Source organism: Cervus canadensis, chromosome 28 (assembly GCF_019320065.1).
Source record: "Cervus canadensis isolate Bull #8, Minnesota chromosome 28, ASM1932006v1, whole genome shotgun sequence".
Classification (NCBI taxonomy): domain Eukaryota; kingdom Metazoa; phylum Chordata; class Mammalia; order Artiodactyla; family Cervidae; genus Cervus; species Cervus canadensis.
In genome coordinates this window covers 50,559,535-50,577,378 of record NC_057413.1, presented here as the reverse complement: position 1 = coordinate 50,577,378, position 17,844 = coordinate 50,559,535, and the positions used below count along the sequence as shown (strand labels likewise).

The 17,844-nt window shown below is 41.9% G+C and overlaps 1 protein-coding gene and 1 long non-coding RNA gene across 3 annotated transcripts in view; one reads left to right on the top strand and one right to left on the bottom strand.

Moving 5' to 3' along the window:
* Positions 1–1,380: 1,380 nt before the first annotated feature.
* ENPP4 (ectonucleotide pyrophosphatase/phosphodiesterase 4) lies at positions 1,381–16,442 on the bottom strand. Of its 2 annotated transcripts, none has more exons than XM_043449462.1 (4): positions 16,261–16,442; positions 8,465–9,322; positions 7,656–7,826; positions 1,381–4,701 (listed from the first exon to the last, which is right to left on the bottom strand). In XM_043449462.1, exons 2-4 carry the CDS (start codon positions 9,288–9,290, stop codon positions 4,337–4,339), a joined length of 1,362 nt encoding a protein of 453 aa, XP_043305397.1. In that variant the 5' UTR covers positions 9,291–9,322; positions 16,261–16,442; the 3' UTR covers positions 1,381–4,336. The 2 variants fall into 2 exon arrangements, with proteins under 2 accessions (XP_043305397.1, XP_043305398.1); XM_043449463.1 differs by lacking the exon at positions 16,261–16,442 and adding an exon at positions 16,100–16,213.
* The window catches only part of LOC122429214, a 16,777-nt gene continuing 14,961 nt past the window's right edge, over positions 16,029–17,844 (top strand). Inside the window, exons 1-2 of the long non-coding RNA XR_006265949.1 lie at positions 16,029–16,144; positions 16,440–16,609. This is a non-coding gene — a long non-coding RNA (uncharacterized LOC122429214). The remainder of the gene's footprint in view (positions 16,145–16,439; positions 16,610–17,844) is intronic.

Here is a 17,844-nt window from a genome sequence, read left to right as displayed (position 1 = left end):
ATCCTTCTTTATGGTCCAACTCTCACATCCATACATGACTACTGGAAAAAACATAGCTTTGAAAATCTGTAGTTTTCTTTTTTTGATGCTATCATGTTTGCTATCAATGTTATAGTCACCTCAAAAACTCATGCAGTTTTTTTCCTAAAACACTAGTTTTATAAAGCTAATATAACATTGATAATCAAACCCAACAAGAGGCACTAAGAAAGATTACTGGATTTGGGGCCTGAAACTTTTTTGTAGAATAGTTCATAACTTCCCCAATCTTTAATAAAGAAATTGGTCTTAGTTTTCATTCTCTATTGGAATCAATTTTATTCAATAAATCTGGAATTCAAACTTGAGGAAGCACAGAGCCTGGGAACTGGTTCTAGATTCAAGGATCTCAGCCCGAGGTAAACCTGAGTAGACAAAAGCATTTTGTTGGTATAGTGTTACCACTTTTGAAATGCCACAGAACTCTTCAAAGTAATGAAAGTACTTTGTCAAAAAAACCACTGCTCTATTAGAGGAAGCTTTGTTGAATATATATTAGAAAAGACATTAAATACTGTTAGTCATTTAGTCATTAAGGCGTGTCTGACTTTTGTGATCTCATGGACTTGAGCCCACCAGGCTGCTCTGCCTGTGGGCTTCTCCAGGCAAGAAATACTGGAGTGGGTTGCCATTTCCTTCTCCAGGGATCTTTCCGACCCAGGGATCAAATCCCGGTCTCCTGCATTGGCAGGCAGCTTCTTTACCACTGAGCCACCTGGGAAGCCCTTAAATACTCTAGTAGTTTAGTCGCTAAGTCATGTCTGACTCTTGGTGACCCCGTGGACTGTAGCCTGCCAGGCTCCTCTGTCCATGGGCTTCTCCAGGCAAAAATACTGGAGTGGGCTGCCGTTTCCTTCTCCAGGGGATCTTCCCAACCCAGGCACCGAACCCAGGTCTCCTGCATTGCAGGCAGATTCTTTACTGACTGAGCTATGAGGGAAGCCCATAGCTAGGTACAAAACAAAGTTTAAACACTGCAATCACCCTCACCCCTAGGGTTTTGTAACCAGCTTTTGAAACTTCTTCCTTTCTACTGTAAGTCAGTGAATTATAGTTCTAGAAACTGCAAAATTTATCTTGGCTATCTTTCCAATGATGTCCTTATGTTGGATTGCATATTTATACTATATTTATACAGTGTATATTTATATGCTGCTTTAAAAATATGGTTAAATGTTACACACTTAATCCTGGTTTTAAAAAGATTGTAATGAATGCCTAGGTGGATTTTGCAGTATCACTAAGTCATGTTAACATCTATCATAGTATGCATATTTTCAAAGAAGGTGACAAATTAAAAAATCATCAAGGACATCACATATTTAATAATTACAATTAAAGTGTTTTGGCAACATTTTATTCACAAAAAAATTTTAAAATCATAAGCAAAGTCATAGCTTTGAATTCAAATAATATAGTCAAAATATATTTTAACTTAAGGCACTACACATAAAACACAGTGTAGTGTTCTTTAAAACGCAGTCATGTCATTTTATTTACACAGTATTTTAAGAATTTACAATAAATACAGACTTCTCATGTCATCTTTATCCTTCATTTGTAGCTTTATATATTCACAATGAAGTAAAATCCTTCAAATAAAAGAAATTAAATACAACCAACTTTAAAGTTTACCAGACATGGGCAAGAGAAGAAAAAACACCCAAGAGCAAGGCAAAGACCATTTTAATCATTTAATGTTCCAGGGATTTATCTTTAAATCCTTACACCAAGCTCAATGGAACAGTGACACAAAACCAGTGGTACAGAGCACTGAGATCATTTTTATGCTATTGCTGTATACCAGAAGTACTTACACATTAATAAGAGCAGCAGAATGTCCCTACATTATAAGTAGATGTACTTATTCTGAATTCACTCACTGAAAAACTTTTATTAAAAAGTCTTCCTATTACCTTTGGAGTCACTGGCTTTTTAAGTGATCATTTTTTAAAGATACAAATGAATTAATATAAAGTTCAATACAATAATATATAAACATCTCTTTGATTATTAAATAAATACTTTTTGTCCCATCATCAACATATACATAAAACATCTACAATTTTAATTCTAGTTCTTATCTTCAGAATGGAATGAAGAACAAGACAAATAGGTCTTTTGTTCAAAGGGTTGAGATCCTGATGGGGCACCCCTTCCTATTCCATCCTCTGTAAAGTCACCTCACATGTGGACTGTGATCGATCGATTTCCACCAATCACACCAATACAGCCACTAAAGCTCACACCACTGCAAGGACCAAGCTCAACTCACTTAGCATTTGAGACATTTCAAAAAATCCTCACTGCTTTAAATGTGACAGATCTTCTGTGCTTTTTTTTTTTTTTAATGGGAATTGAAGTAGAAAGAAATTTTTCTATTATTTGTCCAGATCAACTATTAACCTTTAGGATAACTTTTATGTGAGGAAAAAACATCAGAAACAAAAATCTGTCAAAAAGCAAAATGAGTCCTGGTGGTTTGGTTTATTTACTATGCTGTCTGTAACACAGTCACTTTATGACGGCATGCCCGGACTATTTATGCACGGTGTGGAAGTGACTCTCAAGACCCCTGAGAACAATGGGCACCAACTACCAGGATCAGGAGGTTAGCAAGCAGTGACCAAAGGATGAATTCTGGGTGTGACGACTGGCACCATAGTTCCTGACCACTGCAGATAACCAACATTTCACTGGGCTGCATATTTACTCTCCATTATTTTTGTACCTGTAAAACAGGTATCCAGCTTATTTTATGTCGTCAAAACTTTAAAGATCACACTAGCAATATTAATTGCTTGCCTCAGCTCCTGATGAATGGTTCTTGAACCCAATTTTTCCTCTAATGTATAGAATCTCATCTGCTACAATTCAGTTTCTTCCTATTGATTTTGATTCTTAGAAGGTACACTTTGCAAAGCTAGGATGACAGTTATAACAATATGTCATTGGCTCTGAACAAGTAGGCTAAAAAAAATTATGAGCAGAGTGGTTACTTTTATGAACCAGATATGGGAGAAAAAAGCAAAGGCAGCATTCAGGCTGCTAAAGGTTAACAAAGTTCTGAGAGTTTATTCAGTTACTTAACATATGATTAATGTAGAAGACCAAAAGATATTAAATTCCATTTTAAATTTAGCTATTCGCCTAAAAAGTAAGGCATAAAATTCCCAACGGCAAATAGAAAAATCTCTCATTCTGACCCAATCAGAACCAGATTTGTAGTCAGGTCATAAATTTCTCTGCAGTACTTGGAGACCTCTGGTTGCAAAAAACAGCAGAAGAATGTTAAACATGGTTAACAAAAATTCACAGGGTTTTAAAAATTATGAATTTAACTTGTGAGTTAGAAGGAAGTACATGAATGTGAAGTGCAATTATAACATTTCCTGAGAGCTGTGTTTTATGGGTTTGTGAGGGTCTGCCTCCAGGTCACTCACATCTCACCACCTCCTATTAAGTTACATGAAGTCTGTACACCCAAGCATGCAACACCCTGGTGCGTGTGCGCGCACGCGTGCGCACACATACACACACACACACAAGTAAATAACTTATACAAAGGCATTAAGCATAAAGTGAGAAAAGCACTTTCCTCTATTTTCTTAATTTCCTCTTAGTAATACTCTTCAAAAGATAAACCTTTTGAGGTTTTAATAGCTTAAGGGTCTTAACAGAGACACACACAAAGACTCAATCTTGTTATCATGGGGCTTTTGCTTGTTTTTTACACTAGCTTTTCTTGAAATAGTTTCTTCATATGCTAGATCTTTTCTGCCTCGTAATCCATTTTATTAACCATCACAGAGAATTTTCCTACCTCAAGGGTTTACTTGGGATACAAACTCTATTAAAGGTACATATAAAAATATAGGAAACTTTTCCTCCCTTATACACAAAATCCACACACTTTACAAAGATTTCTGTTGTATAATTTACAAATATAAAAATTTATTTGAAATGCACACCCACTAAATTGTAATATATTTTCATCTTAAGATGTGTCCAATCTTCATTGCCAAAAAAAAAGGCGGGGGAGGGGGGAGCAATGGCAGTATTATTCTCAAAAAAAGTTCCTAGTCAGAGAAACAGTTGGTGCTAACTAATGATTTACTAGCAATTTTCCCTATGGTCAGAATTTTTTTGTATTAGCTAATGTAGCAAAACACAAGGAAAGACAAAATAACTGCAGCATGCCTGGTCCAAGTTCTTCCGAAGTATATGTTTTCATAGTTGTAACACCATTCCTGGGGTGTGCCCCACTTAAAGCCACCTTGTATAAACCCCGGCCATGTTACCCAATTAACGGATCATCATCATCTTCTTGGAGCTGCAGTCGGGAAAATGGCCGGGGGCCGGAGACTCTGTTCTGCATGATGATGATGAGGCAGGTCAGTGTGGTCAAGACGAGGAGTGCCCCGATAACAATTCCAATGGCCTCTGGGAGGTTAATGCACCACTGGTCCACTAACAGACACTTGGTGTGACCAAAGGTTCCATTGTTGGGATGTGGCTTCAATCCCAGGATGTGGCACATCATTGGATAAATATCCACCGTATTAATGGTGCTGTGTTTGTAGCCTTTGTGAAATGCAGGGCCGTGGGCAGCTAGAAACGGATTCATACTAGGCAGAGAATTATCGTAACCATGGTCACCTACTGGAAAAGAATAAGATGATGTTAGTAAACAAGACCAGCCTTGCTATTACGAAATAACCTGTTTCTAGTGCAAATACACTGGATTCTTGCCAGTTTAATTCCCATCCATTGAAATTCTGATCAGCTGGGCCAAACAGGGGCTAGAAATAAAAATTTCTATTTTGTTCAATTCAGCCACCTCCTGTATTTTGCACATACACCCCTCCTTTTCCCCAATTGGTCATAATCTCATGTTTTAAAACCTTCTCTCAGACCGATGTGTTTCTCAGTCCTAGCCCCAAGCATTTCACCTGTCAGTGTCCAACACTGTTTGCAAAAAGGCCCTGCAAAGAGCACCAGTGATTGACAGAGTGGTTGGGTTGAAGGTTCTGAGTAACTGGGGTGAGCAGAAGTGAGTAAACCAGTGAGTGGGGAGGAAGTGAGCCAGTGGCCTGACATCTGTCAGCTGCTCCTGGACAAGGCGCAAGATGCAGAATACACCACGGGTGCATGTGTGCTGAGTCACTTCAGCTGATTCCGACTCTCTGCAACCCTATGGAATGCTGCCCACCAGGCTCCTCTGCCCATGGGATTCTTCAGGCAAGAATACTGGAGTGGGTTGCCATGCCCTCCTCCAGGGGATCTTCCCCATCCAGGGATTGAACCTGTGTCTCTTATGTCTCCTGCATCGGCAGGTGGGTTCTTCACCACTAGTGCCACCTGGAAAGCCTACACCATTGATTTACCAACAGCTAAAGGACACCTCAATGGCCAGAGGGTCAGGGGACCGAGAACATTACAGGAGGGATTCTTGCCTTGAATGTGACATCTAACCAGATGACTCCAATACGTAATTCCAGTAAAAGTCAAAGAAAAACCTGATGGTCCTGGGTATCACTCCAAAATAAGACTCTCAACTATCAGCTTTATTTTTAAAACTACTACCTTTTAACATGCATCAGTTATATTTAACAAGGAGAAGGGAATGACAACGCACTCCAGTATTCTTGCCTGGAGAATCCCACAGACAGAGGAGCGTGGCAGGCATAGTCCATGGGGTCACAAGAGTGGGACATGACTTAGCAATGGTGAGGAATCCGCCCACAATGCGGGAGACCTGGATTTGATCGGTGGGTTGGGAAGATTCCATGGAATTCCCTGGAGGAGTGCATGGCAGCCCACTCCAGTACTCTTGCCTGGAGAATCCCCATGGACAGTGGTACCGGGTGGGCTACATTCCATGGGGTCACAGAGAGTTGGACACGACTGAACAGCAAGGCACACGTTTAACAAGCTCCCACTTCCAGGTGAAGAGCAGGTGACTGGAGGATGAGCCTATCAGTGTTTGCCGTATCATTCTTTACTTCTTTATCTAATATATCATTCTTTAATTCTATGTTTGAAATATTTCTTGATAAAAATAATGCTGTGGCCAGTACAATAAATAGCAGAATATAATGATATATATAGGCATTATGATTTCAATAATGTAAATGAGTATGATTGTAAATGAATACCATAAACCATATGATTTAATAATAAAAATATGTGTGTGTATGTAACAGAAAAAGATTGGGGGGGATACTCCCAAAATTAATATCTGTCTGTGCTTCTGTATTGAAGGATTATGACTAGTTTTTGTTGTTTTTTCTGAACTTTTCTGTATTTTACAAATTTTCAATAATGAGTATATAAGGTAAATATTATGGGCTTCCCTGGTAGCTCAGCTGGTAAAGAATCTGCCTGCAATGCAGGAGACCTGGGTTCGATTCCCAGGTCGGGAAGATCCCCTGGAGAAGGGATGGGCTACCCACTCCAGTATTTGTGGGGTTCCCTGGTGGCTCAGCTGGTAAAGAATCTGCCTCCAATGTGGCAGACCTGGGTTCCATCCCCGGGGTCGGGAAGACCCCCTGGAGAAGGCAATGACTACCCACTCCAGTCTTCCTGCCTGGAGAATTCCATGGACAGAGAAACCTGGTGTGCTACAGTCCATGGGGTCACAAAGAGTCAGACATGACTGTGTGACTTTCAACTTCAAGGTAAGCATTAATAATATATAAATTCTAACGGCCTTCAGTTTTATCCTTGCCTGACACACCTGAACTGCTACAGATCAGGGATTGGCAGGTGCCAGAGGCTGGTCAAATGCAGCCCTGTGCCTGCTTCTGTAACGGGAGCCTCACTGGAACACCTCGCGGCAGTCTGTTTAGGTGCTGTCTCTGGCTGCTTTCCCACTGGGCTGAGTGGCTGAGGCAGAGACCAGCTGGCCCACAAAGACTGAAATACTTACTGTCTGGCCCTTTACAGAAGAATTTTCTGACCCCTGCTATGGTCTATAAAGTCAGATTTTTTAAAAAATGCATTCAAATTGAATTTAACCAACAGGTAAATAAGCTTCAGTTCAGGGGAGACCTCTTAATTCTCCCTTACACACTTCCTCAGTTTGAGGCAAGACTCTGCTTTGTTTACTTGGTAGATTTTTGTTTGCATACTTTCTGGTTCTTGCCCAGTGTTCTAAATAGCAGTAGCACTCAGGTATATTACTTCATCATGGGGGAATACTTGGACACATTTCTTTTAACACTAAAAAAGGAAAAGGAATTTGAACTAGCTAATCTCTCCCCCTTTATCTTGTTTCTTGACTTCTCTTTTATTTTCTTTGCTTCTCCCTACTCTCTTATTTTTACAAATCAAGAGAACAAGTCCTAAAAGTTACTGACAGTCACTGCAATTTTGGTAACAAAAAAGTAAAACTACTCCTTCACCCTTAAGATCACTCAGCCTTCTAATATAAGGATCAAACAGTGGTTTCTAAAAATTGCTCTCAAATGGAAACCTGAGAATCATCTAGTTGAAAATCAAACAAATTATATTGTGTCAACATCTCTAAATCAAAGTACCTTGTTAATGGAATGATGTCACAACATGTGATTTATCCCAGGGACAGAGAAGAAAAATCCTAAATAAATACTTACATTTTAGTGATGATTTATTTAGCACAATTGTCCAGCCTTCATCAGCAACCAAAATAATAGGCTGAATTCGATCGCTATGTTGATAGTGAAACCTGGCAGGAATGTCTTCTTTGAGATAAACATTCATGTGAGGGTTACAGATTTTCAGTTTGCTATAAACCTTTGTTTTATCTGGAAGAGAAGGAAACAGCAAAGGAAAAAGGTCATGTTGACTGATAGGGAAAAAATATTTCTAACTAGAATAACTGGAAATAAGCCCTGAACAACGTTATCTATTAAATCCTATTAATCATTAAAAAAAACAGGGCAATAATACTAATGTAATAGTGTTGAATGCACACAAGTGCACGCACACACACACACATCCCTTTCAAGCACTCACATATCTCTCTTTTCATTTTGTGATTATCCCTGGTGGACTTTTATACAATAGGGGAAAATTTCACATCTAGGTTCCTAACTAAATATACACTAATAATATATTACTGCTAATTATTAATTCTGAGATCAGTAGATAGGTATATCTCACACAAAAGTATATATATGAGTCACTTTGATATACACTTACACTTCAATAAAAAGATAAAACATAAAAGAAATATATCAAAAAGCAAATAAATTATCCTTTTAAACCTAAACCTAAATGGCCTAAGAAAAACATCACAGGAAAAACATAGTCCTAACTCTGAGTGAGTATAAGAGTATATGGTGGTGAACCACATAAAGTCCAAGCTTCATTCTTTTTACAAAACCCTTCCTCCTCAATCAACTGACCCATTGAAATATTCCTTGGTTAAAAGTTTACTTACTTATTTTGGGAAGTATTGCAGCAACTGGGGTCAAGTCTATAAGAGTGTAGTACGAGGGGTCGAGGCAGCCATCCAAGTTTATCACCCTGTCCTTGGAACACTGGGTCATCCCATGATCACTTGTAATGATCACATTAAGACTTTCCCACAGTCCTAACACCTTAAGTCTGTGAACTAGCTCACCAATGTGTTCATCTATTTCTTCCAACACTCGGCGCATGTTTTCTTTATCTTCAGGGCCGTATTTGTGGCCACTAGCGTCTGGTTCCTCCCAGTAGAGTGTTGCAAAGGTCACCGGTGGGTTCGAACTGCTCAGCCATGTGGTGACATTATTGAGCCTTTCCCTAAAGGACACCGAGGGGCTGTAGCTCATGAAATAGGAAGGTGTGGTATTGTGAATGGGCACGTCGGTACCGGGCCACATAGCAGCAGCACTCGATCTGTTGTCCTGAAGCTGATTGGTCACCCAGATGGGGACTGCCTCATTCCACCAAAACGGGTCCTTGTCATTGTGGTCAGAAAAATGCTTCTTTGTGTTTACGTCATACATGGAATTAGCCACGATGCCATGGCTTTCTTCATACAGGCCCGTCACGATGCTGTAGTGGTTTGGAAACGTTTTCGTGATAAAGACATTTTTAACCTGCTCTACCAAGACACCTTCTTTGATAAAATTCTGGAGGTGAGGAAATTCATAGTTTTGCAGATAGTCAGCTCTGAAGCCATCAAAGGACACCAGCAGTAACTTAGGTGGTGAAGCAGAGGAAGAGTTCCCTCTACAACCAGTCATAAGTCCCAAAAACAAAAGCATCAGCAGTAACTTCATAGTGAACGTGCTGAAGGGGGCAGTCGGGGTTCCTAAGATATAAAACAAACAATTCCTAAGTAGTCATGCTGCTTGATTTGGATTAGATTTCCAAAGCTGAGCCATCAGGAGACGAAAAACAACACTTAGACACTGTTCATATACAAGGTTTACCTACATCAACTTAAAAAATCAAATGCTGTCACTTACTGAAAGGTAACTGAATAAAGCTAAAGTGGGAGAAACAAAATTGCCTTTACCTGTTGAATGACATGTCCTGCCTCATTTTTCATGCTCTCAAAGGGGTATGGGCCATTCTTATACTCCACACAAATTTGACTGCCTTGCTTGTCTGCAACAGCAGAAGTTATTCTAAAGGCTATTTAATAAGAACAAATGAAGAAATAAAAACAATCTTTTTACACAAAACAGAAATAACGCCAAGCGTTCAGAAGCTCCAGAGAGGGAGATTATTTTTCTAGTTTAATGGCTGGTCCCCTATTGTTCCTTTTAATCCTCAGAAATTAGGGTGTGGAAATTCTACCATACTGGCTCAACATCAGTTCCTACTGAAAAATACTGGCATGCAAAAGGGGAGTAGGGGGTTTCCGTGGGAGCTCAGATGGTAAAGAATCTGCCTGCAAGGCAGGAGACCCGGGTTTGACCCCTGGGTTGGGAAGATCCCCTGGAGCAGGAAATGGAAACCCACTCCAGTATTCTTGCCTGGAGAATTTGACAGACAGAAGAGCCTGGCGGGCTATAGTCCGTGAGGTCACAAAGAGTTGGACACAACTGAGCAACTAACACTTTCCAAAGGGGAGTAAGAAATAAATATCATTTGAGAAAAAAGGCCCCACCTCACTCTGAACCTGCTCAGTATTCACAGGAGTCTAAGAGACAAAGTCCACAAGCCCTTGGATGCCACAGTAACTTCGGAAGAAAAGCAACAGCTGTTGAAATGCATTTCATCACCACATCCCTTTCAGACTTCCTTTCTACTGTCAAAGACTTAACAGCTGGCCCTCCGTATTCACAGGTTTTTACATCCATGGATCCAACCAGTTGTGGATGGAAAACCCAGAGGGCCAACTGTATTCACTGCACCAAGCCCTTTTATATAAGAGACTTGAGCATCTGTGGATTTTGGTATCCACTGGGGCTCCTGGAACCAATCCCCTGCAGACACCAAGAGGCCACATAACTGCCCTACCTCGTTCCCAGGCTCAGAGAACTTCCTGACTTTTGTTTTTTTTTTTAATAATCTACTGATTACAAAAACAGCTCTCCCCAAACAAATCTCCCTGTCTAGAGAAGAAGAAGTCTCTATCTTCTTTTGTCCTAAGAAAACAGGATATGTGACTTAAGAGTGACTCTCCACTGCTGCTATACTTCTTCAAGTCCTCAACATCTCTTGTCTGGAGGCCTTCTGCCTCTTAACCGATCTTCCTACCTCAATCATCTTCCTCTTACTCACCCAATATCTGCTCCCAACTTAATCTTTCCTGTAGCTCTGTTTGTGACATTTCCCTAATAAAATCAGTATTCAAAGTCCCCCTGCCTAAACAGAATGTCCCAATACTCACTTCTGCCTGGCATTCTGGTCCTTCTATTATCCAGGCCCAACCCACATGCAAATTACTATGAAAGAGTTACAGAAATCATTGCGCTTGTTGGTTAGTCATTAAGTCGTGTTTGACTCTTCTGTGACCCCATGAACTGTGGCCTGCCAGGCTCCTCTGTCCGTGGAATTTCCCAGGCAACAATACTGGAGTGGGTTGCCAACCTTAATTCCCTTTTACTGCATGATGCTATCACAATCTGTCTGAGATGTAATATAGAGACGATTATCATTTAGGTAGGTGACTTATGACAGTTCTTCAGTAATAACTTGTGTTTCCAAATCTCTTAAAGTTACTTTCTACACATTAAGTCTTTGCCCAAATGCTCTTTTAGGTAATTAAAAAAACACATTCAATAAATATCTAATATAACTAAAGTCAACACCACCAAAATTTATGGATGTGCCACATATCAGAGGACAAGAGCTTCCCCACGTGGCTCAGGGTAAAGAATCTGCCTGTCAATGTAGGAGATGTGAGTTCCATTCCTGGATGGGGAAGATCCACTGGAGGAGGAAATGGCAACCCACTCCAGTATTCTCGCCTGGGAAACCCCATGGACAGAAGGAGCCTGGTGGGCTACAGATCACAGGTTGCAAAAAGAGTTGGATATGACTTTGCAACTAAACACCAACAACACAAGAGCTTTACACTTTTCAAATACAAAATACTCAAAATAGGGATATAATAACAAAACAACGAACCCGGCTGTCATCTTGGAAGACTGACGAGGAGCTTGAGTGACTTTTGTTCTACAACACCACAGCTTCCTGTAATGGTGTGCTTGAGACCAATACATCATCAAGTATTGCTTTGAAAGCTAAGCCCTTTGAAGAATCACTACAAATGGAATATCACAGGATGTCTATCTTCCAGTGGGGCTGCTTCTAAGAGTAGAGGGATACTGAGACAATTCAACAAATAGTGCTGAGACGACTGGATATTTACATGCAAAAGAATGACTTTGTATCCCTAAGCTCACGCCCTGCACAAAAATTGATTCAACATGGATCACAGACCATAATCAAGAGCTAAAACTATAAAACTCTTAGAAGAAAATACAGGGATAAATCTTCATGACCTTGAGTTAGGCAAAGCCGTTTGAGATACAGCACCAAAAGCACAAGTGATAATAAAAAAAATAATAAATTGGACTTCACCAAAATTAAAAACTTTTACGTCTGGAAGGATACCACGAAGAAATGACAACCTAAAGGATAAGAGAAAATATCTGCAAACCATATGTCTGATAAAGAATTTCTATCTAGAATATATAAAGAACTATAACAATTCAACAATAAAAGTTAAATAATCTAATTTTAAAAATGAGCAAAAAAGCTGAAAAGACTTTTTCCCAAAGATATAGAAATGACAAATAAGCACATGAGTATGTTCAACATCAACAGTAATCAGGGAAATACAAAGCAAAACACCATGAGATACCCCTTCATACCCACTAGGATGGATATAAGAAACAGACAGACAGATAACAACAAGTAATGGTGAGGAAATACAGACACTAGAATTTTATACACTGCTGACGAGAATGGAAACAGTACAGGCACTTACAAAACATTCCGGTCGTTCCTCAAAAGCTTAAACAGTTACCATGTGACCTGGAAAATCTACTACTAGGCATCTGCCTATGAGAAATGAAAATATATGTCCACCATAAAACTTGTACACAAACAGTCACAGCAGCATTATTTGTAAGAGCCACAAAGTGGAAACATCTCAAGTGTCCATAAGTGATAAATGGCTAAGAAGTGGTATATCCACCACATGGAATGCTATTTGGCAATAAAAAGGAATGGAGTGATAATACACGCTACAACTTGGATAAACCTTTGAAACTCTGTGCTAAGTGAAAGAAGGCAGTCACAAAAGATCACTTATTGTATGATTCTATTTAGAAGAAATCTATACACAGGTCAGGAAGCAACAGTTAGAACTGGACATGGAACAACAGACTGGTTCCAAACAGGAAAAGGAGTACATCAAGGCTATCTATTGTCACCCTGCTTGTTTAACTTACACGCAGAGTCCATCATGAGAAACGCTGGGCTGGAAGAAGCACAAGCTGAAATCAAGATTGCCGGGAGAAATATCAATAACCTCAGCTGTGCAGATGACACCACCCTTATGGCAGAAAGTGAAGAGGAACTAAAAAGCTTCTTTCTTGACGAAAGTCAAAGAGGAGAGTAAAAATGTTGGCTTAAAGCTCAACAGTCAGAAAACTAAGATCATGGCATCTGGTCCCATCACTTCGTGGCAAATAGATGGGGAAACAGTGGAAACAGTGGCTGACTTTATTTTTGGGAGCTCCAAAATCACTGCAGATGGTGACTGCAGCCATAAAATTAAAAGACGCTTACTCCTTGGAAGGAAAGTTATGACCAACCTAGATAGCATATTAAAAAGCAGAGACATTACATTGCCAACAAAGGTCCATCTGGTCAAGGCTATGGTTTTTCCAGTGGTCATGTATGGATGTGACAGTTGGACTATGAAGAAAGCTGGGCGCTGAAAAATTGATGCTTTTGAACTGTGGTGTTGGAGAAGACTCTTGAGAGTCCCTTGGACTGCAAGGAGATCCAACCAGTCCCTCCTAAAGGAGATCAGTCCTGGGTATTCATTGGAAGGACTGATGCTGGAGCTGAAACTCCAATACTTTGGCCACCTCATGTGAAGAGCTGACTCATTGGAAAAGTCCCTGATGATGGGAGGGGTTGGGGGCAGGAGGAGAAGGAGACGACAGAGGATGAGATGGCTGGATGGCATCACTGACTCGATGGACATGAGTTTGAGTAAGCTCCGGGAGTTGGTGGTGGACAGGGAGGCCTGGCGTGCTGTGATTCATGGGGTCGCAAAGAGTCGGACAGGACTGAGCGACTGAACTGAACTGAATTTAGAAGAAAAGCCTAGATAGGCAAATCTATACAGATGTAAAGTAAATTACATTTGCCTGGAGCAAGGGGTTGAGGAGAAAGGAGGAGTAAATGCTATAGGTATGGTGCATTTATGCCGCCCTGCGTCTGCCCCTCTCTCACAAAACACATACAAATCAAAAGCTTTCTTCTCCAAATCTTGAGTGAATAGCGGGTAAAGGCACATGTGCTGTTTATCCTGAGTTTCATTAACCCCGTCTGCTTGGATCCCTGTCCCAGACTTAGAAGCAGGCTCTGAAATCAAAAGGATCTTGGAACCTGAACTCTAATTTAGCAGGCAGGCGACTATGGGCAGATCTAACTTCTCCCAGCTTCCCTCCTCCAGGGGATCTCTCCAACCTAGGAATCGAACCCAGGTCTTCTGCATTGCAAGCAGACTCTTTACTGTCTGAGCCGCCAGGGAAGCCCTTCCCAGCTTCACTTTCCATGTTTGTAAAATGGGGATGCATAAAGTTTTAAACAATACGTCCTCAAATTTAGTTTCTTTTTATCCATCCTAGTTACAAAGCTGTCATGTTAGGGTAAAAGTCTGGACAGTGACAGGCAGAATATTATTGTAAAACTATAAAGTAATTTGAAATAATTTAGTCTAACCACTTCTTTTTACACAAGATGAAGCTGACGTTCTGTAACTGGCTACACTCAGGAAGCAATGAGTAGCTTTACTGTCTGTGCGCTTACTAATTTCAGGTTCTTAACAAGTTTACAAGTCTGGTAACAGCAAGTTTACAAGTCTAGGATTAATCTCCAAACTAATGTCTATTGCATTCTGTTTCATTACAACGGGGAAGGGGGATGGGGGTGTTAAACTGTAAACAAAACACCAGTGAGACGTCTCAAGTATTTTCAAGGAATTAAAAAAAAAATCACTAATTGCTATATTTTAAAGCACTGGGATAAAGTCTGGGTTTTTCAAAGCAAAAAAATACCAAAGGGAAGGAAAAAAAGCAGAATCATTGAACTACATCCAGATATTCCAATAGCAATGCAAGTTGTATGTAGTTTTCTTCAATTCTGGGGCCAAACCACATTTACTTCATCTGGGATGACCTTATTACTTGGATGGAACGCATCTCAGGCCATTCTCACTGGCCTTCTTAGCTGCTTGAAACTGGGGGAGTGTGACAGTTAAAGGATATGATGAAAGCTATTTGCCACTGTTAGCCTGCCATCTGCTCCCTAATACAAAAGCCTTATTCTAAACACTTCACAAATACTATTTATAATCAGTTTTAAAATAAAATGAAAATACTCTCTATGCACATAGATCACTTAGGTGGTTTTCCCTATTATTAGTTATTTTCTTGATATTCTAAATAAAAACTAAAGCTGCTCACTAAAAGACTTTCTTAAAAACGCTAGGATTCTAAAGAATTCTTCAATTTTCCAGCACACACACACACACACACTTTTCTGGCATCTTCAAAACAGCTCCACTTAATTTTACTTTCTACATAATAACTCCCTCCATGTATTCATCAAAATTTCTTTCAAATTGTATTTTGTAGCTAATTTAAAAGCGAGGAGGATATATTTATTGTTATGAGCTCCTTGTGGACCCTGAGGGGCTCATAACATTTATATTTTATATATTTTAGCTATAAAATATCTCCTCCCTGCTTTTAAATTCATTTAATTTCCTTAAAAGGGCTCAGAACCACCTCTGGGGGAAAGGAAGAAAGAAAAGAAAACCGGATATTAAAAAGAGCAGTTGACTTAGTACAGTACTAGCAAGGTTTCCGGCTTGGGTCCACCAGAGGGTCGGGTGGTTAAACAAAAAACCCTAGTGGGGTCAGAGCTGGTATAAACCTGAATCTGCTCGTGGTCACTAGCTGCGCTTCAAGTCTCAAAGCTGGACTGTCTCCAGTTATACATTGGGATGCTGTGCCCGGAAAAGGAAGCTTAACTGTAAAATGCTTAACACGGTGCCCGGCTGAGAAAAAGCACTTCGATATGATCTTTCTTGTTAGGTTTTCTAGGAAATTCGTTTTTTTTTCAATTTGGCTGTGTCACGACCATCGACCCTCAACGAATACTCAGGCCAGTGCAGGCTGATCTGTGCCTTGGACCGCGTTCGGATTCAGTGAAACGCCCGCCCGCCCGCCCCCTCGGCCTCCACGGTAGTCAGGCCAACCCCCTTTGCCTCTCTCCCCACGGACCCTGCTTCACCCCTCTCCCCGCCGCCCGCCCAGGCCGCGCCCACTCGCTCAATTTCCTTTCCGCTTTCCACCCCGCCCTCCGCCGCCCCCAGCCAGCCAGGTACCTCCCGGCCGCTCCGGGGTCCCTCGAGACTGTCCCCTCGGGGCAGGTGTGTGGCTATCAGGGATAGGGGATCTCACGACCACTATTTTCAAAGCCCCCGGCGGGCGGGGGAGGGTGCGGCATTTCCGTCCGGAACGCCGGGTGCGCGAGGCTCACACTCACCCGCTGCCGCCGCTTCTCTGCAGCGCGCGGAACCGGGCGCGCGCGGAACCCGACGCTCGTGGGTCTGGGGAGCGACGGAGACCTGAAGGCGCAGGAGCCCGACCGAGTTCTTCCTGAAGCGCCTGCGCAATAGAGGGGCTCCCTCCCCCCACCACAATTAACAGCCCCTTTCTCCCCAGCACCCGCGCTGCCAGGGGCGCTCCTGGGGATCTCGGGCGTCCGACGCGCTACTGCGGAACAGGTTTCCAGCCTGCGGGAACCCAGCGGGCGACGGAGCGTGAGACGGGCCCTCGGATTGGATGCCGCAGCCGCGGTCGATGTAACTCCCTTTCCGATTGGTTGGATTCAGGTACCACCTGGGGACAGAGGCTTCGGTGGGGCTGAATTGGGTCTAGAAGGAGTGATTCGTTCTTCTCTCCTGCCAAGCCCTTTCCCTAAGCGTCCCAGGGCTGGGTGCCCTTCAGGGGACCTGAAACGCAGCGAGTCCCGGAAAGGGCCCCTGGCTGTTGCCTGTGTCAGGCTTACAGCCTTTGCAGTTCCCTCCCAGTTAACAGGCTCCTGGAAGCTTAGGTGACTACTGGAAAAATGACTTTGGCGGCCTCAGGGCCCAGCACAAGTCTAGAGCAGCTTTAGCCAGTTCCTGTGAGTTGGGATAAATACAGTGTGATACAAAACAGTGTAAATCTGTGTTACTGGAGAAGTAAGTACCTTAACAGGTGAATTGAGTACTAGGCAGTTTATGAGTAAGGTTGCAGGAAACACAGAAAGACAGTCCGTGCAGTAGGGACCCAGGAATGGCTACCAGCTGAGGAATGGGCATTTCTTTTTGACAGATACATGTGGGTCTGAGCTGTAGTGCACAACCGTTACCCAGACCCAAGAGTCCAGAAGCAGCTGCAGAGACAGTTTGGGGTTAGATATATTCTGTTGATTATTAGTTTGTACTTTCAGAAGTTAATTCCAGTCTCAAACCTCAAGGCTGGCCTGTGCACCTCTGAATGGAAGCATCTCAGATCCCTGGGCTGTCAGAGCTGGAAGGAATTGCAGAGCCCTTGTTGACCAGTCCCTACAATCTGCCAGACCAGAGTTTGAATCCTTACTCAGTAGCTGAGCAATCTTGGGCCAGTGTCTCGACCTGTTTGATCTTCCATGTCCTCATCTGCAAAATGGGCCGTCTTACAATGCCAGCTTCTCAGGGTCACTGTCATAACCCCATAAGATAAAGCAAGTAAAGTACTTAACACACATAGTGTCAGTGATTGTTATTGCTGTGACCAGAACAATGTTCCTCGACTTGAACAATGGTCAGGGGAAGGCTGAGCTCTGGGGGAAATTATACACGATGCCCAACTGAGCTGAATTCAGTGTTCTGTCATTTAGGGTGTATAATTATGCAAGTCCTGCTTGTTCATTCACTGGGTACTTGACTGCTTAAGGAGTAAACCAAACTGCCTGCCTTAAAGGTCAGATGGTTATGGGGACAGCAGCTGGAAGAGCATCAGGAGAGAAGGACTCCGTTCATCCACTGCCCCTACCAGCACCCCGGCCATGTGACTGGGTCAGATCACGGAGGCCTGTGCAGTC